This window comes from Etheostoma spectabile, chromosome 19, assembly GCF_008692095.1.
Source record: "Etheostoma spectabile isolate EspeVRDwgs_2016 chromosome 19, UIUC_Espe_1.0, whole genome shotgun sequence".
Lineage (NCBI taxonomy): Eukaryota > Metazoa > Chordata > Actinopteri > Perciformes > Percidae > Etheostoma > Etheostoma spectabile.
In genome coordinates this window covers 4,810,756-4,833,121 of record NC_045751.1, presented here as the reverse complement: position 1 = coordinate 4,833,121, position 22,366 = coordinate 4,810,756, and the positions used below count along the sequence as shown (strand labels likewise).

At 39.3% G+C, this 22,366-nt stretch overlaps 1 protein-coding gene across 4 annotated transcripts in view; it reads left to right on the top strand.

The window, feature by feature from the left end:
- dnah2 (dynein, axonemal, heavy chain 2) overlaps window positions 1–22,366 on the top strand; it is a 119,008-nt gene that overhangs the window by 55,789 nt on the left and 40,853 nt on the right. For all 4 annotated transcript variants that reach the window (XM_032544697.1, XM_032544700.1, XM_032544698.1 and 1 more), the window contains exons 51-82: window positions 36–140; window positions 1,547–1,735; window positions 2,042–2,127; window positions 2,285–2,415; window positions 2,655–2,804; window positions 3,554–3,721; window positions 3,808–3,968; window positions 4,649–4,788; window positions 5,913–6,045; window positions 6,582–6,721; window positions 6,958–7,168; window positions 7,358–7,474; window positions 7,699–7,840; window positions 9,048–9,217; window positions 9,610–9,726; window positions 9,874–10,038; window positions 10,145–10,267; window positions 10,498–10,646; window positions 11,481–11,547; window positions 12,808–12,958; window positions 13,090–13,238; window positions 13,477–13,610; window positions 13,936–14,080; window positions 14,317–14,516; window positions 15,223–15,349; window positions 15,705–15,891; window positions 17,260–17,408; window positions 17,671–17,854; window positions 19,307–19,497; window positions 19,808–19,999; window positions 20,236–20,420; window positions 21,167–21,401. In XM_032544697.1, coding sequence (XP_032400588.1) covers window positions 36–140; window positions 1,547–1,735; window positions 2,042–2,127; window positions 2,285–2,415; window positions 2,655–2,804; window positions 3,554–3,721; window positions 3,808–3,968; window positions 4,649–4,788; window positions 5,913–6,045; window positions 6,582–6,721; window positions 6,958–7,168; window positions 7,358–7,474; window positions 7,699–7,840; window positions 9,048–9,217; window positions 9,610–9,726; window positions 9,874–10,038; window positions 10,145–10,267; window positions 10,498–10,646; window positions 11,481–11,547; window positions 12,808–12,958; window positions 13,090–13,238; window positions 13,477–13,610; window positions 13,936–14,080; window positions 14,317–14,516; window positions 15,223–15,349; window positions 15,705–15,891; window positions 17,260–17,408; window positions 17,671–17,854; window positions 19,307–19,497; window positions 19,808–19,999; window positions 20,236–20,420; window positions 21,167–21,401 — 4,893 coding nt within the window. The remainder of the gene's footprint in view (window positions 1–35; window positions 141–1,546; window positions 1,736–2,041; window positions 2,128–2,284; window positions 2,416–2,654; window positions 2,805–3,553; window positions 3,722–3,807; window positions 3,969–4,648; window positions 4,789–5,912; window positions 6,046–6,581; window positions 6,722–6,957; window positions 7,169–7,357; window positions 7,475–7,698; window positions 7,841–9,047; window positions 9,218–9,609; window positions 9,727–9,873; window positions 10,039–10,144; window positions 10,268–10,497; window positions 10,647–11,480; window positions 11,548–12,807; window positions 12,959–13,089; window positions 13,239–13,476; window positions 13,611–13,935; window positions 14,081–14,316; window positions 14,517–15,222; window positions 15,350–15,704; window positions 15,892–17,259; window positions 17,409–17,670; window positions 17,855–19,306; window positions 19,498–19,807; window positions 20,000–20,235; window positions 20,421–21,166; window positions 21,402–22,366) is intronic.

The window sequence follows — 22,366 nt, the reverse complement described above, 5'->3', positions numbered from 1 at the left end:
TGTGTGTGTGTGTGTGTGTTAACTAACTTTGTTAGGACATGTTCTTGTTGGCGTCCATGGGGCCCCCTGGTGGAGGGAGGACTCACATCTCTGGCCGCTTACAGAGTCGATTCAATCTCATCAATATGACCTTCCCTAATGTAAGTCCTGCTGACTATTTAGCTCTCCTCTACCACAGAGGACTGAAGTTGACAAAATTAAGTAAATTTTGTTTTTTTTACTTGCAAAGGCATTCAAATATATTAAACAAGCAATAAATTAAAAATAGCCAGGATATTTATTGTTTAGTTTTGACTTTTTTCTCATTTAACTAAAAGAGATTCTCACCCATTTTAGGAATGCTATCTTTCTTTTTCCTTCTTCTATTATCCAACTATTTTTGTACAATCAATGAGGCTGATTCTGGTAATATTCCACCTGCAAGACATTTAATCTTTCATCACCATCTGTCAGCCAATTATTTATTATACATTAATTAAAATAAAACCTGATTATGATTATTATTGTTATTATTTTTAGTTTGTTTGTCTTATTTTGTTTTATTTGGCTTTCTATGCCTCCACGCCGGTGAAAGCTGTGGCTGGAGGCATTTATGGTTTATGGGTTTGACGTATGTACAGCCATCCCATCCTGGAGGGAATTTCTTTAAAAATGTCCACTTGGACATAACTCGAAAATTCATACAGTAACTAACATTAACATTTTCCACAAATGTCTAATAGGTAAAATAATGAAGTAATGACTTTTTATACCCAAGAGGTCAAAGGTCTACTTCCTTGTGACATCATATTGACCTGCAAAAATGCTTTTTTTGGCCATTATTCAACATTATAAGTCAGGAGACATTTGGTCAATAATACATTGGTGACACTAATCTTAGGTGTCTACCTTGAAACTGCGGTGATTGTGCAGATCATCTGTGCTGCCGATTAAAGATGTTTGTGAAGCATCCACGTTTCACCAAATACAATCAATACCTTTTAATAAATTTGTTGCATTTAAACTTTTAATGTCTTTACTACATATTTATAAGTCTTGACGGACATGGAAATAAACTGGAACTTGACTGGTTGGCAGAAGCAAACAACTGCAGGGCGGCAATTCTAGTTTGTACTTTCTTTTCTTTCTCCACTGCTCCCTCTCTAGCTCAACTCTTGTTTCATTTCAATTATCTAGCCGTCTTTCATCTGTGTTGTTGTGCTCCTTTTAATCTTTCCCGGACCATCTTTTTCAGCGCTTATTTGTAGTGCCTCGCTTGGCTCCTCTCTTCACCCTACTTTTCGTATTGCCATAAAAGGTTAAAATTGAATTTGCTTTTGAAAATGACTGGAGCCATATTGAATTCAGGATGTAAACCCCTGTAAACACTTGAGTTGCCTTGACTCTTGAATGTTTGAAGTGGACAACATGAAATGGACACCCCCTAAAACAAATCCTATTTTTTTCTTCTTTCTCTTGACAAGTATCACTTGTGTGTTTTATTAACATGGCTGTATCATTTACAAGATGTACCAAACTTGAAAAGACCTGCCTTTTCTGCATACAGGAGTCCCAGATCAGGCGGATTTACAGTACCATGATCAACCAAAAGCTACAAGGGTTCAAGGAGGAGGTGAAGCCCATTGGAGACATTCTGACTCAGGCAACCTTAGAACTGTATTATGCTGTTACAGCTCGTTTTCTTCCCACTCCAGCCAAAATCCACTACCTCTTCAACCTCAGAGATATCTCAAAGGTACAAAATAATGGGTTAGATTGATGCAAGTGTACCCACACATTCATACAGTCCTGTTTCCTGTTTCACAAAGAAGGCTCAATTTAGGAAAACATTAAGCGTACTAGCATACTTTACATACATAATCTTTGGGATAACCAGTATTACTAGCTATTGTAACATTTTCTTTAAATTTACTGAGGGCTTATTTACAACTAACATAACTTAACCAGTTTAGTGCATTGATTTAGGTCAAAAATACTTAATCTGCATATTAAAATGTTAGATGATGCATCATGTCCTTTTTCCCTAATACACCCATTCTAGGTGTTCCAAGGTCTGCTACGAGCTCACCCAGATTTCCATGATACCAAAAACAACATCACTAGATTGTGGATCCATGAGTGCTTCAGGTAAACAAGGACATTTTTTCACCAAATATTTGCCCTTCTCAGAGCTGTGAATGGTTTTCTATTCTATTATACATTAGCAAAACCCACAGGTGCTTTAGTCATGTATATGCTGTATATTGGATAATATTTGTTGTCAATGTTTTGTTGTTGATATCAGGGTTTTCTCAGATCGGCTTGTGGATCATAGTGACACGGAGGCCTTTGTTGCTTTGCTGGGAGAGAAACTCGGCTCACTCTTTGACCACACGTTCCACAGCATCTGCCCCAACAAACAACCACCAATATTTGGTATATTTATTACTGTACACACACATATGTGCACACAGTATTGTTAATGTCACACCAATGAGTGTAAAAATACTATTTCATCTAACTGTTTGATGACTACACCAGAAGATATTAATGTGTATACCTGTGTTTATTTCTGTGTGTTTACCTGTGTGTGTGTGTGTGTGTGTGTGTGTGTGTGTGTGTGTGTGTGTGTGTGTGTGCGCGTGCGTGCGTTTTTGTGTGTGTGTGTGTGTCAGGTGATTTCCTGAGTGAGTCTCGTGTGTATGAGGACCTACTGGACATAAAGGTTCTCAAGAAGTTCATGGAGACCCAGCTGGAGGACTACAACCTGACACCTGGCGTAGTACCCATGAGCTTGGTGCTCTTTCGGGATGCCATTGAACACAGTGCGTCTGAGAACACCACACACACATACACACATACACACACACACACACTCTCAGTCATTCATGGGCACCCAGGGCAGAAAATGTCCTTTATTCATCAATCTACAGCGTCAGTTCCTCACATCACATTGTGTCCAGTCAATCTAGCACATTACCACAATCAATACAAGAGGTCCTCATCTGCTGCACTCTGATACTGATGTGTCTTCGCTGTGTTCACTGTTGCCAGTTTTATGAGTAAGGCCCAGTTAGAAGCTCCTTTGAAAAACACAGCATGAGGCGCAGCTAAGAGCTACCCTCTAGTTGAATTAGAGAAGGCCTCTCAGCACCAGTCTTAGCTGTCTACACACTGCTGTCAATCTGCCACTTAACCACACACCCCTGCAAATCAATAGCAGGACATTACTATAGAAACAACATGAATCAACACTAGTTTGTACGTATTGTTGGGTTGTCCATGCACATATCCCGGTCAGACTTAAACTCCATGAAGTTCTGTGCCAATATTAGATCAGATTTACTACCATTAAAAGGTAGAAAATAAAAAATTGTATGACTGTAGATTTTGTCACATGCAAAATAATAATGTTCTAGCAACTTAATCTGATATGAGGAAAAAGTATGTGACTATTTGTAAGATACCTTCTTCAGTTGTACAAGCCACACATTGGGCAGTTATAATAATACAGGGGATATAGAATTTCAGATGACATGTATGATATGGGTAACATTTTGTTTTCCCTCCACAGTAACCCGTGTAGTACGTGTGATCAGTCAGCTCAGGGGCAACATGCTGCTGGTTGGTGTTGGGGGCTCGGGTAGACAGAGCCTGTCTAAGATAGCCGCCTTTATCTGTGAATACCGGGTATTCGAGGTGGAAATCACAAAGCAATACCGGAAACAAGAGTTTAGAGAAGGTGAAATTAAACACACTAATTTTACATTCACAGATGTTTAAGAAAGGGAAACCATGACTAGTGGGATTTTCTGTTCTTTCTTTTAGACATCAAGAAGCTGTACCGGTTGACTGGTGTGGACAATAAGCCCACAGTCTTTCTCTTCAATGACACCCAGATTGCAGACGAATCTTTCCTAGAAGACATCAATAATATCCTGAGCTCTGGAGAGGTGCCTAACCTGTACAAGCAGGATGAGTTTGTTGAGGTCTGTAATGTCTCAAAATCATTTTGGCCTTCCATCTGTCTATCTAGCTAACTCTGTTTTCTGTCTATGCATACTTGCATTGTGATTTAGTTATGTTTTAAATTAACTAAATTCTAACCAAAAGGTAGTGAAGAAAATTGTCTAGGCTGAGGTTTTACCCATTAATAATAGAGGTCCATCAAAACACCAACAAAGATGTTATCCTTGGTTAAGTTAGTTAAACCTTTGCTCAGCAAAAGAACGGCTTTCTGGTCAAAGTAGCACCTTTAATGTTTTGCCATTCTTTTGATTTTCTTAGTTTTTCTCTGTCTTGCATATCAGTATTCAAGCCATTAATGTGAATTATGTGTAAAGTTAAGATTGATTTGATCATAGCAACACAGTTTTAATTCAAGAATCTTGTTTAAAATTAAATTTGACAAATTATGCTCATTATAAAGTGTGAATGTTCTTTTAAGACCATCTCTGTGTAGTGCAAGACTGACCTGACTGTGGTGGGTGACTTTCGGTCTGCTCTTGTAATCTTCCATAAGTATAAAATCAAATATGTTTTGAACTCACATGCTACAGGGTCATGTGCATCTAAAGTTCATTAAATTTTATATTAGAAACCTGTCTTGTGGAATTTAAGCCCTAATGTCTATTCTCATAACATGTAAGTGTTACTATTCTACTTCTAGGTGTGCAATGCTCTGTCAGAGTTTGCCAGGAAAGACAATGTAGTGGAGACTCCTGACTCCTTGTTCAGCTACCTGATAGAGCGAGTCAGGAACAACCTGCACATAGTGCTCTGTATGAGCCCAGTGGGAGAGCCCTTCAGGTAGATTCTGATTTTGTTTCTTGCAGCACACTATGTCCTATAATATATCCTAGTTCACAATATGTTGGTCCTCCTTTTTCTCCTCTCTTTGAAACCATGTTTGCTCTTGTTGTTGACACACAAGTTTATGGAAATTACCACAGTATGAATCCCATTGCAGTCTTTATACATGTAAGCTAAATAGTACTAGCACTTCACCAGCGTATCTCTAGCAGCTGTACATGCATTGTTGCCCTAACAAAAAGGGATAACTTGAAACCACATTTCATTTAATTGTCCTTAGATTTCACGCACGGCAGTATATCTCTAACTAGACAGATGTTTGCTATTTTCTTATATTAACTGAATAAAGGAGGCATTTTTCCAAGACAATATGCTTTTGATTCATGCAAGCCTAAGGACACACCCAAGACATATGTGTTTGCTAATTGAGGACATTAAAATCTTAAAATCTCTCAGCAGCTTCTCAAAATTAATCTGGGGACAGTGAGTGGTGCCTCACCATGTGTTAATGGCTGAGCAAATGAGGTCTAGTAACATGGGTGATTCTGTAGCAAGGACTTCCTGTATTTGTACACACACACACACACACACACACACACACACACACACACACACAGACATATGTAGTATTCACACAGATGGATACATATTTTCTGTTATTCATTCTCTCTGTCTGTTGTCACACACATTCTTAGTAACACATTTTTCTGACAAAAACACCCCTTCCACCTCAAGCATTGATAGCCTGGTTGCATTTAGTGGCACAGGCTACTGGTCACACATAATGCCACTAATTGGGCTGGCAGGCACCATTACCCAGAGCTAATCACTATTCTCTGTGTGACAAGGAATCGTGTCCCTTTGACCACTCACTGCTAGTAGGGTCCATATCACATTGCCAGAGCTCAGAGAGTCCTGCTACACCAATTAACCAGCTGACCAACTCACACTTAGCATACTCTGCTGTACCTTAGTGTAAGAGGTTCTTTCAAAATGTTAGGGGCTTTTTTTGTCACAGTGTCTAAAGCTTGCTAGGGTTATTTACTTGTCTGTTTGAAAATACAGCCTTTTGCAGTAAAAACTGCCCACAATACAATTCATAAATGGCTGTTTGCCAACAGGAACCGCCTCCTCCAGTATCCAGGGCTTGTCAACTGCACCACCATTGACTGGTTCTGTGACTGGCCCAAAGATGCTCTGCTTGAGGTAGCTGAGAGATACTTGGATGGACTGGAGCTGGTAACCTTGGAGGGGGTACGGCATGCATGGACAAACACACACACACACACACACACACACACACACACACACACACACATTTTTTGTGTGAACACTTGATTTCGCAATTTTGAATTGGTGCCTATTCAACACAGACAACATCTGTAAATTCAACTTCATGTCAGCCTTAATGGGAAAAAGAGGGGAGAGGATAGCTGTTTGGAATGAAGGCAGACACCTGAACAGGGACAGCGAGCTTTATTTTCCAGTTTTTCACATTAATAGTCTCAATTTGTAATGCCCACTAGACACTGTCTACCTCAATTGCATTTATAGTGCAAAACCAGTCTTCTTTTACACTGGATTTTCTTAACCTTTAAAACAGCTATATGGAGCATATTATTACAAAGCAAGTATTTCCAAAAATGTTTAATAGAACCCTGCTGTTAACTTACTGTATATTAATCTCCACATCAATTAATACATAGTAAATAATTTGACTCCTTAAATTGCATTACTGTTTGAACTTTAGATCAACACGTTAACATACTGTATCCTGCATGATGTTGTAGATCCAGACAAAGGTTGCCAGTATCTTTGTGACCACACACCAGTCGGTTGCACAAGTCTCCCAAAGGATGAAGTTGGAGCTGAAGAGACATAATTATGTGACACCCACCAACTACCTGGAGCTGGTGTCAGGATACAAGAAGTAGGCACCTTCACACTTTGTCCTTCCCTTATTCTTGTTTCTCTTTCCTTCTCTTTTCACAGTACCTTTTAATGCTTAATGTGTGTCTTGAAGGCCACATGGATGGTTATACTAAGGTGGTCCTGTTATAGATTAGTTAAGTGAGCGAGCACACACACTTGTAAACTACACATACATTAGGTATGGGTGCTTTGGGTGCTGTATGCTTAATAATAGAGCTGGGTGTGTGTGTGTAGGCTGTTGGCAGAGAAACGCAGTGAATTGGGGGAGCAGGTGAGCAAGCTGCGTAATGGCCTTTTGAAGATCAGTGACACACGAGAGAAGATAGAGGCCATGTCTGTAGAGCTTGAGGAGGCAAGAAAGCAGATGGCTGTGTTCCAGAAACAGTGTGAAGAGTTCCTGACTGTCATTTCACAGCAGACGAAGGAGGCTGATAATCAGCAGAAGGTAAGCAACACAAACATGTCAAGATGCACACTAATTTAATAAATAGATTAAAGTAATAATTTGATTAAGATAATAATTTGAATGACATGATTAACATGCTCCTGACTTACCCATTGTCTGTGGTAGTTGGCTAATAGGAAAGAACTACATTTTGTAGTCAATCACAGATCGGTGTATGTTCTTGTTAAGGTTGTCAGTGCTAACAGTGCGAAAATTGGGGCAGAGGAGATAGAGTGTAAAGCATTGGCTGAGAATGCACAGAGAGATCTGGACGAGGCCCTGCCTGCACTGGAAGAGGCCATGAAGGTAGAGCTCTTTCCTGTTTTGATATCGCCCGTCCCTCTTTGTGTTGGCAATTCTACTTTACTGTATGTGCTCACTTTGTTCGTTATTATGTTTGGTTGAATTATTTCCTTGATATTTGATGGGTAATGAGCCTTGGCCTTTCAGTATATTTGACTGGACCTTGTCAGTTGAATATGGGCTTTCTGCCTTCTTACGTCCACACATTCTCTTTTTGTTCCACATAGGCTCTGGAGTCTCTAAATAAGAAGGACATGACAGAGATCAAGTCTTATGGCCGTCCCCCAACACTGGTGGAGACAGTGATGACAGCTGTCATGACCCTTCTGGGCAAAGAGCCTACCTGGGCAGAGGCTAAGAGACAGCTGGGTGAGAGACAGCCACAGTGCATAATTTAGGAATGGATGAAGGGAGAGTTTGGCAAAGAAATAAAGTCATTGGGAAAACTGTGTTGTGAACAGTTACACTAAAGAACATAAAGATGTAACTGGAAAAAGGGCATCGCAGATATCCCCTCAGTAAGGCCATTGGTATAATTGAATCTTTATTTGTGCTTTTTTTAAACCCAGGATTTATTTTCCATGTTTTTGCTATTTATGACAATTATTTGTGATTCAAATTATCATTAAGTTTACTATTGAGTTCTCAGTTTATAAGGTGCACTCCTCCCTAGTGCAGTGGGGCAAACTGAAACAAAATACCCAAATAGACATACAGAACATAAAACATAAAACAAAAGCTAATTAAAAACTCTTTCTACATAGTCAAACTGTAGTACCATGTCAACAATATAATTTATCAAACACATGATCAAAAACATTTCTATTCCAAAAGGTCATTTGATTCCCTTTGAAATTGCTGACAAATTACATTGTTTCCGCTAAGCATTCATTGGTTTTCAAGTCACAAGCTGTGGTCAAATTCAAGAAGTGGTGCAAGGGGGAATATGTTATTCTAAATTTGCAAAAACATAAAACTTAAATTAGTGGCACCAAAATTGACTTGCAGGGAAACGTTTCTGGTGTACTTTTTTAAAAGCCCATTCAACAACAATAATAAGCAACAGCACTATAATTACTATTGAAACACTTCTGTTAACGTTTTTCGCCCACAACTTCAATACACACATCATATGTGCAGGTATCTGTGTTTCGTTATAGGAAAGGCATGCATCACCACCTACTGTACATGTAATGATTGTAATTATTTGGATACTCCTTTCTTTTTCATTTACATTTCTATGAGGCAGTATACAGTTCTATTTTCAATTTACGACGATTTCAGCAGGAGAAAGTAATTGTAAATTTTAAAGTTTTAAATTATAAGGTTTAGCTTCAAAAGGATTGACCCTCTGCTTCTTTTTTTCAAGTGGTGTACATTGTTATGTTTGCTTTGAAAGTGAAAGAAATTGTTTAGAAAATGCTCTGCATTTCTTTTTTGATAATCACATAGCTGTAGAATTGTCATGAAAATAGAAAACAAAAAGGTCAAGGAAATTATTTAGCAGATTAACTGAGAGCCACATATAATGGGTCAAACTTTTTTCACTTATGTGACCTTGAAATGTTTTTGGCAGGTGAGGGCAACTTCATCAAAACATTAGTTTACTTTGACAAGGACAATATATCGGACCGTGTGTTAAAGAAGATCGGCCAGTACTGTAGACAGGTAGACTTCCAGCCAGAAATCATCGGCAAAGTTTCACTGGCTGCCAAGTCCCTCTGCATGTGGGTCAGAGCTATGGAGGTAACAGCAGCACACAATCACACACACACATGCACGCACACACGCACACTCACACATGCTTACAGATATGAATAGTCACCATAAATCCAAAAGCGCACATAAAAGTTTGTAATTAATTATTTGTAATTGATTATTCTTTGAATATTTAGTTATTTAATGCATGTAGAACACGGTGCAAATTTTGGTCCTGTGTACACACTTGTACAAATTCACAATGAGCTGTATGCATTAGGTACGTTACCGCATACAGTAGCAGCAGCAGAAAGCAATTTCCAAAATAAGCAGAGCAGAGGAGCAATCACAAAAAAATCAGGCCTATTTGTTAAATGAATATATGAACGGGAAAGTAGAAGGTAAAACTAAATCCATGGATATGTACGCTGTTCCTCCAGGTTTATGGGCGTATCTTCAGGGTGGTGGAGCCAAAGCGGGCACAACTGAACGCTGCCACGGCCCAGTTAGAAGAAAAACAGGCTGCAGTGGCCGAAGCCCAGAACAAACTGCGAGAGGTATGTACAACTAGCTTGATCGACATTTAGCTACTAGCTCAAGCCAATTCAAGTGAATATAGAAGTGCAACAGTAGCATAGTTAATACAGTTTACAAATGACAAGACCAATATGATAATTTTAAATAATTGCTGTGCGTGTGGACAGGTCGGGGAGAAGGTGGAGCAGCTGCAAAAGCAACACAGTGAGAAGCTGGCCATGAAGAACAGTTTGAGGGAGAAATCAGCTGAGATGGAGGTGAAACTGGACCGAGCTGACAAACTAGTCACTGGACTGGCTGGAGAGAGGGTCCGCTGGGAGGAGAGAGTTGCTGTAGGCCATTCACAAGCACACATACAGCAAAAATAATTAATATTAAATAATAACTCACACATTTGCACACACGCGTACCTATGTAATCAGGTTGTGTGTACTTTAGGGTCTAGAAGAAAACATGGGATACCTGGTGGGAGACTGTTTGCTAGCAGCTTCTTTCCTGTCCTACATGGGACCCTTCCTTTCCAACTATAGAGATGAGCTGCTTGCCATTTGGATGAAGGAGGTGAGGCACACAGACACACACCACTCATAAAAACATATATCCTTGTGCGTTCAATTAAAAGTTTGCCGTATACTACTTGTACTCCCTCTACTAGTTACAAGCAAGTCATGTGTCCTCCTAAACTGTTAAACGGAAATTAAAGTTTACAATTTACAGTGGTATTCCCCCATGTTTTACAATATTCTTTCTCTTCTCTTTTTCTCTCACTCTGTGCTTGCCCTTTTCCTCAGGTACGGGACTTGGCAATCCCATGCACACCAGGGTTTAGTTTTGCAGTTTTTCTGTCCAAGCCTACAGCTGTGAGGGACTGGAACATTCAGGGCCTGCCCTCTGATGCATTTTCTACTGAGAATGGAGTTATTGTCACCCGCGGAAACCGGTCAGTACATGTAGACACATTTGTTATTAAAGGATTAGCTATAGTCAAGTAAGTATACTTAATTAAAATGCTTTTGTATTTGTTTTTCTCGAATTTAGTTGTGTTCACTGTATAACACTGCTAAAGACCTACCTTTTCAAGAAAGCTTTTAATCTTTAAAGGAGAATTCCAGTCAATTTCAATACGTAGCTCTGTTGTTTGTAAATTTGGAGTGCTGTCAGTAGAGAGAAAAATGAAAGCAATCGGTGCTGCCTACACCGAGTTATCCTCCTGCTAGTGTTGGCACCCAACAGAGTTAGCACCTGTTTTCAACAATGAATAAACAGAGGTATGTGCACTGGCTGAATTAACACAACTTGTATGCCTTTCTGTCACATCTACAGCAGTCAAATTTGCTTTGTTCACTTGGAAGGAATAACTGCACATGGCTAGACATTAATAATGACGGTGTAGGCTGCACCTATTGTTTTCATTTTTCTCTCTACTGACAGCACTCCAAATTTACAACCAACAGAGCTACGTATTGAAAATTAACTGGGATTTTCCTTTAAGTCTTCATAGTACTGCATTGCCATAGAAACCCTCCCGACACATTTTTACTGCTTTTCTGACGTTTCTTAGCACGTTTCAGATGTTGTCTATTTTGTTAAATGTATCTCTATGCAGCTAAATGTATTCTATTATATTTCCTTCTTTAATGCCTTCTTAAACATGTAAGATGTCCTTGTGTGTCTAGAAAAGCGTCCGCCAAATAAAATCTATTATTATTATTATAACATTTTTTCATACTGTAAATACAAGTTGACTTGTTTTATTTCTTGTCTTTTATTCAAGATGGCCACTGATGGTGGACCCTCAAGGCCAATCTCTAAAGTGGATCAAGAATATGGAGATGAAGAGAGTAAGTCTGAACTCAGCCAGTCTTATTATGATTTGTATTCAATGTTATTGTGTCCTCACTGTTGGATAGTTATACTTCATGTATACAGCTGGAGAGCTAATGTTGCACACAGTGGATCACTATTGTTTTGTGAAATCTTTAGACAGGATCGCGGAGTGGTCGACTGCAGGCAAATAAGCACTAAACACCGTCTTCCGCTAAGATAATTCCCTTTATCCCCCGCGGAATCCCGTACAGATGTGAGCAACAAACTCCACTGTCAATAATCAACAACACTGTAAAGTACACTCACCTTACAGACAAACACTCAGAGGCCGTATGTAGATATATATCTTTATTCCCCACAGTATACAGCACAGCAAACAGCATGACAAGCATTCAGTAATGATGCTAAGTAAACAATACTTTTAGAGCTCTTACGTGACACAGGACTGGAGAGCCGACAGTCCTAAGCAGAGCAGCATCAAGTGGCTGGGCGTCCGTACGTGACCCGCAGCTGACTCTGTCAGACCGAGAGATTCTCCGTCTTTTATTCTCTTAACAAACAAGGATGGTGTGAGAGCGGGGGGGGCCAACCCTCGCTCCCAGCCCAGTCCTTGGTGAGTCCGGCGCACCTGCCTCGAAACCATGTTTCAAAAACAGGAGCGCCGTCTCCCAAAACATGAGCTTGATGGAAAGCCGTAGTCAAAGCATGAGTACGCTAAGTAAAACAATGATAAATGAAACACAAAACAATAATAATAGTTATACAACAGTGAATCAACAAGTTATACAAGTGACCCACTTAGCTGTTGTCAAGGATCAAAAATGCAAAATAAACTTTTTCCTCCACAACTATGTTGCTCATACTGTGTTTTTGTAATACACCTGGTAGTTGTATCAACCACAAAGTTCAGCAGAGCTTGGATCAAAGTTAAACTGAACTTTTGGTGGACCTCTACTCAGTGCACCTCAAAAACTGAAATTAGGAAGACTGCCTTCCTGTACTTTGCACAATATAAATGGAATTAACTTAAAATGACATTGACAGTCTCAACCAATTAAATGAATTTAAACTTTTAATTTTGAACATTTTTAGAGATGTGTGAATGTTTCTGATGCAGGTTGTATGTGCTTGTTTTTGACAGGCAGGTTTTTTTTGTTTGTCCTATCTCTGTTCTATTTCTCCACCTGTACTCAGCACAAGGAAACTACCTGATTAAAGAAAAGGTTATACATAATCCATTTCTTTTTCTGTCCTATGTGTGTCCACTTGTGCAGGGCCTGAAAGTAATAGATTTCCAAATGCCAGACTACCTACGGGTGCTGGAGAATGCCATTCAGTTTGGGAATCCTGTTTTGCTGCAGAATGTCCAGGAGGAGTTGGACCCCTCTCTCAACCCAATTCTTAACAAGTCCATGACACGGATAGGTCAGACACACATATAAACTTTACAAATTAAAATACCAGCTGTTACAATTTTGTGAAGTTCAGCTTAATTTAAAGGTGTACCTGAATCCTTGTGTGAGTGTGGGTGTATATTTATTTTTGTGCACTTCCAGGTGGCAGGCTGCTGTTGAAACTTGGTGATAAGGAATTGGAGTACAATCCAGAGTTTCGTTTCTACATCACCACCAAGCTGTCTAACCCCCACTACACACCAGAGATTTCTACAAAGACCACCATTGTCAACTTCGCTGTCAAGGAGCAGGTCTCTGTGTGTGTGTGTGTGTGTGTGTGTGTGTGTGTGTGTGTGTGTGTGTGTGTGTGTGTACGCGTGCACATGCATGCGTTGAGTTATGTTGTGTTTTTCAGCTCTAGTTTACTGTTTAACTGTAATGTGTGTGCATCCTCATTTGTGGGAACCTACAGTTTGATTGTATGAGCTTCTGCCTTACTACCTTTTTGTCTGTTTGTATTTGGGATTGTTTGTGTCTATGTGTCTGCAGGGTCTGGAAGCCCAACTACTAGGAATTGTGGTGCGCAAGGAGCGTCCACATCTAGAAGAACAGAAGGACTCATTGGTGATCAGCATTGCTTCTGGCAAAAGAAGCCTACAGGAGCTGGAGGATGAGATCCTCAGGTTGTTGAACTAGTAGCAATAATAGTAGTTCCATTTGTTGTAGTCCTGGTAATGTTAAGAACATTTTGAGTAGCAGTATTGATAGCAGCAAGACTAATCTCCATAACAATCAGAATTTAGGGCACAATTAAAGGAGAATTCCGGTCGATTTCAACAAGTACCTCTGTTGTTTGGAAATATGGAGTGCTGTCAGTAGAGAGAAAAAACAATCAGTGCTGCCTACACAGTGTTATCCACAGTGTTATTATTTAATCTAGCAACTTTATAGTAAAGTGACTTGATTCCATCAAATAAACATGTTTTGCGTGTGTGTCTACTCTACCAGGCTGCTGAATGAGGCAACTGGCTCACTGCTGGACGATGTGCAGCTAGTGAATACCCTGCAGACATCCAAAGTGACAGCCACAGAGGTTTCAAAGCAGCTGGAAAGCAGCGAACAGACCAAGATCCAGATTGATTCCGCTAGAGAGGTCAGGTGTTAGGATGAAGGGATTGGGCAGAGGGGGTTTTAGGTCTTATGATAGCATACCTTTAAGGTTTTGGACCATTGATAGAGACAAAGTAAGCATTTACTGTGGTTTCTGGAAAGTCGGGATGGCCATTTGTATTGCATATAGTAATTGATAATGAAATGTGTTTATTTGCATGTCAGCTTGTGCATATAGTACTATACGTGTATATGACTTAAAGGGCTCTATCTTAACAGGCCTATCGCCCATGTGCCCAGCGAGCCTCCATTCTCTTCTTCATCTTAAACGACATGGGCCGCATTGACCCCATGTACCAGTTCTCACTGGATGCCTACATTAACCTATTCAACCTTAGCATAGAAAAGAGCAAGCACAGCCACAAGCTGGAGGAAAGAATTACCAACCTCAATGACTACCACACATATGCAGTATACAGGTAAGCAAAGAAATAACAATAGAGGCCCTTTTCATAAATAATGTTGGTTTGCATGCTGTTATTTGTGGGTCAAGTAAATGCCAGTCAGCTGCTGTATAATATTACATTGCCAGACCTGTCTAAGGCTAAAAAAAACACTCTGGGTTTTGCATTTCTTTTAAGAGGAAATATTATGCTTTTCTGTGTTTTTTTTTTATAATGTTGGATTTTCATATTAAACGTTCAAATAATGTGGTAAACATATTTTAGACAAATCCCTGTGAGCGAAAACGTTTTTCAACAATGTAATGTACTTCCTTTGATCCAGACTGCAGTAGCTGCTGCATAACTGTGCTGACAAATGGACAAAGTGCTTTACAATTTTTACACACAACATGTACTTATTCACACACTCTCAGACCTGCCATGCAAGGCTCTGGCCTGTCCATCAGGAGCAACTTGGTGTCTTGCTCAAGGGCACTTTTATATGTGGAGAATTAGTGGACAACTTGCTCTACTTCCTGAGCCACAGCTGTGGGGTCAGACATATTATAGCATCATAGCGTTTAATGCTACATTAGCAAGCAATTGTGTCCTTGATGAAGTAAAATTAGAATCATAACCTATCAGTTTCCTTATTAGAATGATAATTTCTGATATGATCAATAAAAAAATACACTTTGTCTGTGAACTTACTTTAGCTAACTCAGTGTTTTATCCTCTGCAGGTACACGTGCCGTGGTCTGTTTGAGGTCCACAAGCTGCTCTTCAGTTTCCAGATGTGTGCCAAAATTCTGGAGGTGGCTGGCAAACTCAACATGGATGAGTACAGCTTCTTCCTCCGAGGAGGGCTCGTAAGAAAACAGAACAAACACATTTTGTTTTCATCTTATTTGATTGAAGATAATCCAACAGGACAAACCTTTTATTTCAAAGGCTTGGAACACACTAAATGCCCCAAAAGCACTTCCACTGTGAAGTTAAACCTACCCTTTAAAGACTACAGTCTGGATTCATTCACAATGTGTTTCCCCAAGATTTGTTTAGCCATTAGGGGATACTTTTTTCACAACTACCTTTCTTCGCCAGTGAATTTCTTAATATCCCTGGGACAGGCCTGGTGCTGAATGATTGGGTTGATTAGGCTATTTATTGATACACTCATGTAAGGATAGTTTGACGACTGATAATTAATGGATGTGTTTCTAGGTACTTGATAAGGAGGATCAGATGGACAACCCCTGTACCAGTTGGCTTGTAGACTCCAGCTGGGACAACATCACAGAGCTGGATAAGCTGCCCAACTTCCATGGCATCATGGCCTCTTTTGAACAGTACCCCCAAGACTGGAACCTTTGGTTTACCCGTGCTGAGCCAGAGAAGGCCGCTCTACCAGGTCTGTATGTGTTGTGGGAGGCTTTTCTTTTTTTTTTCTTTTTTTTTCTTTTTTAAAACCTTTTTTACATATGAACAACAGTGGGGAGAGCATCCATACAAAAACATTTTTCTTTCACATAAAACTGTAACATTCATACAAAGTCCGATCTTATGGGCTTGACATACTCAGACCATTTTGACCATATTTTGTAAAACATGTCTCTTTGATACCTGAGAGTGAATGAGAGCCCTTCCATACTGTAGATTTCCTGGACTATGTTGACCCACTCTTCGATGGTTGGGAGGTCCGGTTTTAACCATTTCCTGGTTATGGCTTTTTTACTCGCTGCCAGCAGTATCCACAGTAACCTCTTGTCCTTATTTCTCCATTTATTAACATCAGCGTTGCCCAAATACACATTTTCAAAGTTGCACCGTAAGGCTTTTCTTTTTCTTTGGTACTTTGCTACAAAAGAAAACTCCTCCCATTATGACCAATAAAGTTAGAGCATACTCGACTGACATTGGTGTGTTTATTTATCAAACTGATTTGATAAATAAATTAGGATAATAAGGATTCAAAAGAAAGTACAACTATGTAAAGCTAGTACAAGTAGAAGTTTGCAGGTTTAAAACCAGATTTCTCAATTGTCAAAAGGCACATTTTAAGGATGTGCTGTAATTTGTTATAATTTGAGCTTGTAGAACATGCAGCAAAAGCCAGTAAGCAGAGCGAGTCTGATAATGTTCCTCTGAGTAACAGATAAGTTCTTTATGGTAGTTTTCCAACAAGAGCCTTATAGATAAAGATATACCAGTGAGTATCATGTCTTTCTTGGAGAAAAGACTACCCAACAATTTCATATTTAATTTAATATAAAATTTCATATAAAATACAATTATGCGTACCATAGACCAGTGTCATGTAGAATCTATTAGTACCTTTGAATTGTGAATGTATACAGAATCTGATACCCCAGTGATGATGAATGTGTCTTCTTCTCTGCTATTTCTGATAACTGACAATGAATTAATGGTTGGATCACAAAGAGATAGCAGAGAGCAGGATTATGTGTGGGTTTGTATATATAGGTTTTGTGTCTTCTTTTACTTTATTTCATTAGTAAAATTAGATTTGACAAAGTTGGGTTCTGTATGAATATGCCCCTGCTTAGGGCTGCTAAAGTATATTTCTATCCTACATTTCTTTCAGCCTTCCCTAATTTTATTCTTTGTTCACAACCCTTTTCACATCTTTTTTTAACGCAGCTGCCTTCTCCAAATCATGTTAATCATACCTCATATCCTCCTTATTTGTTTCCAAACTTCCCTCCTTCACTCCTGAATTCCCTGGATTTACCGTTCCTCTATGTTTCTTTCCTTTTAGGTGATTGGGAGAATAATTGTAATGAGCTTCAGAAGATTCTGATAGTGCGCTCTCTGCGTCAAGACCGTGTCTCCTTATGCGTCACCTCCTTCATTGTTAACAACCTCGGCTCTCGCTTTGTGGAGCCGCCTGTTCTCGACATGAAGGCTGTGAGTGTCGGCTGTTATCCATTAAATCCCTGTTGCTTCTTCTGTCCTGAGTATAAGATTTTTAAGCTTTGAATGTGAATGAAGCAAATTTTTCATACATCTCATTTGTGTAATTTTATTAGATTTTAGCTCACTTGCAAACTTCATAAAGCCTATCACATTGCTTCTTTTAGGTGTCAAGTGAGTTACACCTTGTTGGCTCGTCTATTCTCACTTCCTTTATCCTTCTCTTCTGACTCTATTCTCTCTGCCCTATCCCCAGGTTGTGGAGGAATCCACCAGCATGACTCCCCTGATCTTTGTTCTGTCTCCTGGGGTGGACCCAACAGGAGCCCTGCTTCAGCTGGCTGAGGCCTCTGGAATGAGCAAAGACTTCCATGCTCTCTCTCTGGGTCAGGGACAGGCCCCCATCGCTAAGAGCATGATAGAGGAGGGCATCAAGAATGGTACACCAATTACTCTGCCTTTCTTCTTCTTCTTACAAAGATTAATTTAGTTTACAGCAGTGTAAATGGGTATGTGTCCTGATATGAAGGACCACCTACTCAACTGTAAGCAGAACTACATACTCATTCAAAGAATGAGTCACAGAAACCACTGAGAGTGAATCATGTGTTTTGGATGTTATAGTTTTTTATGACCACTACAACACTTTTTCCAATACTTTTAACAACTTTTCCAAACTCAACACAGTTAGCACAAAATCCATCTGTGTAGGCTATAGGCAATTAACACATTTCTTGTTGCTTTGACACACAAATTTAAAAAGCTTGAACTTCTTTTACACACAAGCTCAACCAAGATCAAAACAATGGATTTTTATTGCCAAATTTACACATTCTTTCACACTGTATATTAGAAGAGAAAACATCATGTTCTAAATCTAACTTATAGGCTAAAGTCTAAGTGAACAGCTGTTCATATTGTAAATTAAACAAAAATATATCCCCAGTATTTTATACATGCATTTATTGAGTAACAGCTGATTGAAGTTATGCAAATAGATCAAGCACAACTGATTCTCATCTAGAAAACACACTCAGGTGTTGAGGTTCTTTCAATCATATGATCATATGGTAGTACATACAGTAAAAGAGGACCTATTTGAACAATATAGATGAACACAAAAAAATAAGAAGAATGCCTTCACAAGGAAGAGGAAGAGGAGTACCAGGACATTTCTTTCTCGGTCTCCTTTTTTTCATAAACTGTACATTCTATAAAGCTACTCTGAGATGGATCATTCATATTTTGTATTGAATTTCTACAGCAAAAGAAACAAAATGTATGCATTTACTAAACCCAACAAAAATGTAGAGAGACTTCCAGAGAAACTGCAGTGCAAAACACAATCTATTATCAATACAATCACTATTGTATTTTTTATACCTTTATTTGACAGGCCAGATGAAGACATGAAAGGGGAGGGGGGGGGGAGGAATGACATGCAGCAAAAGGCCGCAGGCCAGAGCTGCACCCAGGACTGCTGCGTTGAGGACCAAACCTCTATATATGGGCACTTGCTCTACCAACTGAGCTATCCGGGCGCCCAATTTTGAGACACGTTTGCATTGTTTTGGTAGACATAGTGTATTGTAGTGTATTATTGTATTTTAGGAATTAGTGTTGGAGTTTAGTTTACAATTTGTGGTTTTGAGCATGAAATTAACTGTTTTGTCAATTTTGTGTTGTAGGTGTGTTGGTGCGTTAAGAGTTTTGGAAAGTTGTTGTAAAAAACTGTTTTATCATACTGTCGGTGATGTGTATGTGTTTTTGCTCTGGTGCTGCCTGTTTACTACCACCAAAGTACGCAAACACACAAAAATAACTAGACATGATAATAAAAAATCCAAACAGTTTATATCAGCTTATCTCAAGCCCTCTTTTTCTCTGCCCAGGTCACTGGGTGTTTCTTGCCAACTGCCACCTCTCTCTCTCATGGATGCCTGAGCTGAACAAGCTGGTGGAGCAGCTACAGGTGGAGAAGCCCCACTCAAACTTCAGACTCTGGCTTAGCTCTTCGCCACACCCCGAATTTCCCATTACCATCCTGCAGGCTGGTATCAAGATGACCACTGAACCACCAAAGGTGCATGTGCTCAAACACCAGACTTTAGATATCTACTACACAGGCATAAATGCATGATATAAATTTTAACAAATGTGTTTATGTAACTCCCGCTATACAGTGTCTAGAATCAATGTTTTTTTGTCCACCAGCCAAATGGCTAGTGAATGTTAAAATTTTACCAGTCAATGAATAGATTACCATTGTTTTTTGGCTTGTGAGTGAAGCAACTCTACCAGCCACTTGCATTTTTTATCAGTATTTGACTAGCAGATGATGCTAATTTGGACCCTGCTTCCATAATATTAACACAGCCCCCTGTTGTCCTCAGGGATTGAAAGCCAACATGAAGCGTCTGTACCAGCTGGTAACAGAGGCTCAGTTCAACCGCTGCTCAAGACCAGTAGTCTACAGGAAGATGCTCTTTTCCCTCTGCTTTTTTCACAGTATCCTGCTGGAAAGGAAGAAGTTTTTACAGCTGGGCTGGAACATTATCTATGGATTCAACGATTCTGATTTTGAGGTCAGGACCTCATCTGATACTAAAGGAAACATTGACAGTCAAAGACAGAAATGCCATTCATACTCAATGGTACTCAATTAGGGCCAGTTAGGCTAATGTTTAGTTCAGTTCTTCCTTGCCAGTCTGTTTTTACTGTTTCTGTCTATTTTCTGCAGATGAGAATTGCATTTGCTCTTGGGCTGTATCTTGCATTTCAAAGTCAGTCTGTTAATATCATCGCCATGATGTTTCCCTAGGTGAGTGAGAGTCTGCTGAGTCTGTACCTGGATGAGTATGAGGAGATTCCCTGGGATGCGCTGAAGTACCTCATCGCTGGGGTCAACTATGGAGGTCATGTAACAGATGACTGGGACAGACGTCTTCTAACCACATACATCAATGACTACTTCTGTGATGCTGCTGTAAACCAGCCCTTCTTCAAGTGAGACACTGTAATACCCACACACTCACATGTATTCTGCCTACCTCTTAGTGAACTTCCAATCTAAGCAGTATAAATTCAAACGCACACTGTTAATAATTTGTTACGTTTCAATAAAAAAATATGTATTGCGGATATTCACATGCCTAGACAGGTAGATGTTATAGTCTTTGAATGCAAACAGTCCATTTTTCCCTGGTGGAAGCAAATTGCAGCTGCATTAAGGTAGCAGATGTCACTTAAACTCCCTACTGAAGCTCGTTGCAGAGTGCCAGCACCACCAAGTGTGCAATCAGATTATTACAATTTAAGAAATGTCCTTTTGTGCTGTTTCCACTCATTTATCATTTATAATCAACCATTCTCAAAATATTTAATGGGAAATCTGTTTTTAAAACAACATTTAGGGCATTTGCTTAAACTAATGCAAATTATACAAAGAAGACTGTACATGTATAGTTAAGGAATAAGCTTCCGCACTTTGAAACCATTACCACTTCCAACAGCTACTCTCAATATAATCAATTTAGATAATGTCAATAAACTAACACTTAATTGTGGTTTCTTATTTAAATTAGAGTTTTATATTGCTGTACTTTAATTATTACATCAAATGTCATTAGGTGAGAAAAAAATAATTTACAGGGAAATTTCTTTTTACTTTGTTGTATTACTGATATATATTATTATAAAAAACATTATATGTTGCTGACTTTGTATTCTGTCAACCTCCTTTTGTCTGTCAGGTTGTCCTCCTCAAACTCGTATTACATCCCCCGTGACGGTCCCCAGTCCACATACAAGGAATACATCAGCATGCTGCCGGCCACAGAGCACCCTGAGGTGTTTGGCCAGCACTCCAATGCTGACATTGCTAGCCAGATCGCTGAGACCAGGACGTTGTTTGACACCTTGCTGTCCCTGCAGCCCCTAGTCACCAGTTCCACCACTACAGGGGCCGGGCTCAGTAGAGAAGATAAGGTAAGGGTGGGGGTGACTAGTTAAGTGGAAATACACTTACCATAATAGAATTTGCACCATACCATAGTTGAGTAGTATAGAGGGCCATACAGTTAGTGTCATCTTTATTATAGAGTATGTAGAGTATTGAGATTTGAGAATTTGAGGAATTCCAGTTTTCTCTCCTCCTAATCTAGCATCATTACTCTTAGCAGCATTAAATTTGAGGGGATGCCATAGTGGGAGCATGTGCTGAATACCTGAAGGAGGAAATATAAACTAAACTAAACCTGCTGCATAGCAAATACAAATGAGTATGAGATTATCATCATGTTTACAAATATTTAACTATCTAAGACATATATTGCATGTAATTTCAACAAGATTGTATCTCCCGTAATATCCCACCCAGCAGCTGCATGGTCTGATGGTAGGCAAAAAATTTGTTTTTTTTCAAAGTTGAGTTTTGAATCCTAATAGGCATCTAATACAATCTAACCTGCTTGTCACAATTGTCTTGATTACCTTGGAAATGGCTATAGGTTTGTGGTCATCACAACAGAACACAGAAAAAACAATACCATGGGTCAAATCATACCAGGGTTGAATGCCATGGCATTTGCAGTTGTTTTTACCGTGTTAATTAGTCTGGATAGTAAGAGTACTAATATATCCTGTTGAGATCAGCTGCTTCATAGCAGAGGAGTATATGGCCTGGCACATGGATAAAGGTTCTCTCTGGCCAAAGTTCTAGATTGGACTGGATGTTAAGGATAAAATCCTCTATCACGCAATTTTCCCAAAATCCTAACATCCTATTTTGATGTGGTATATGTTTTGATAAATTATTTAGTCAAATTAAACAAGCTACAATGGCCTAAAAGCCAAAGTATTAAAGCAATAGCTACAGTGGGGCTCAAAAGTTAGAAAGGTAAAAATTTGTATTAATGTGCATAAAGAAACCAAGAAAAGATGGAAAAATCTCC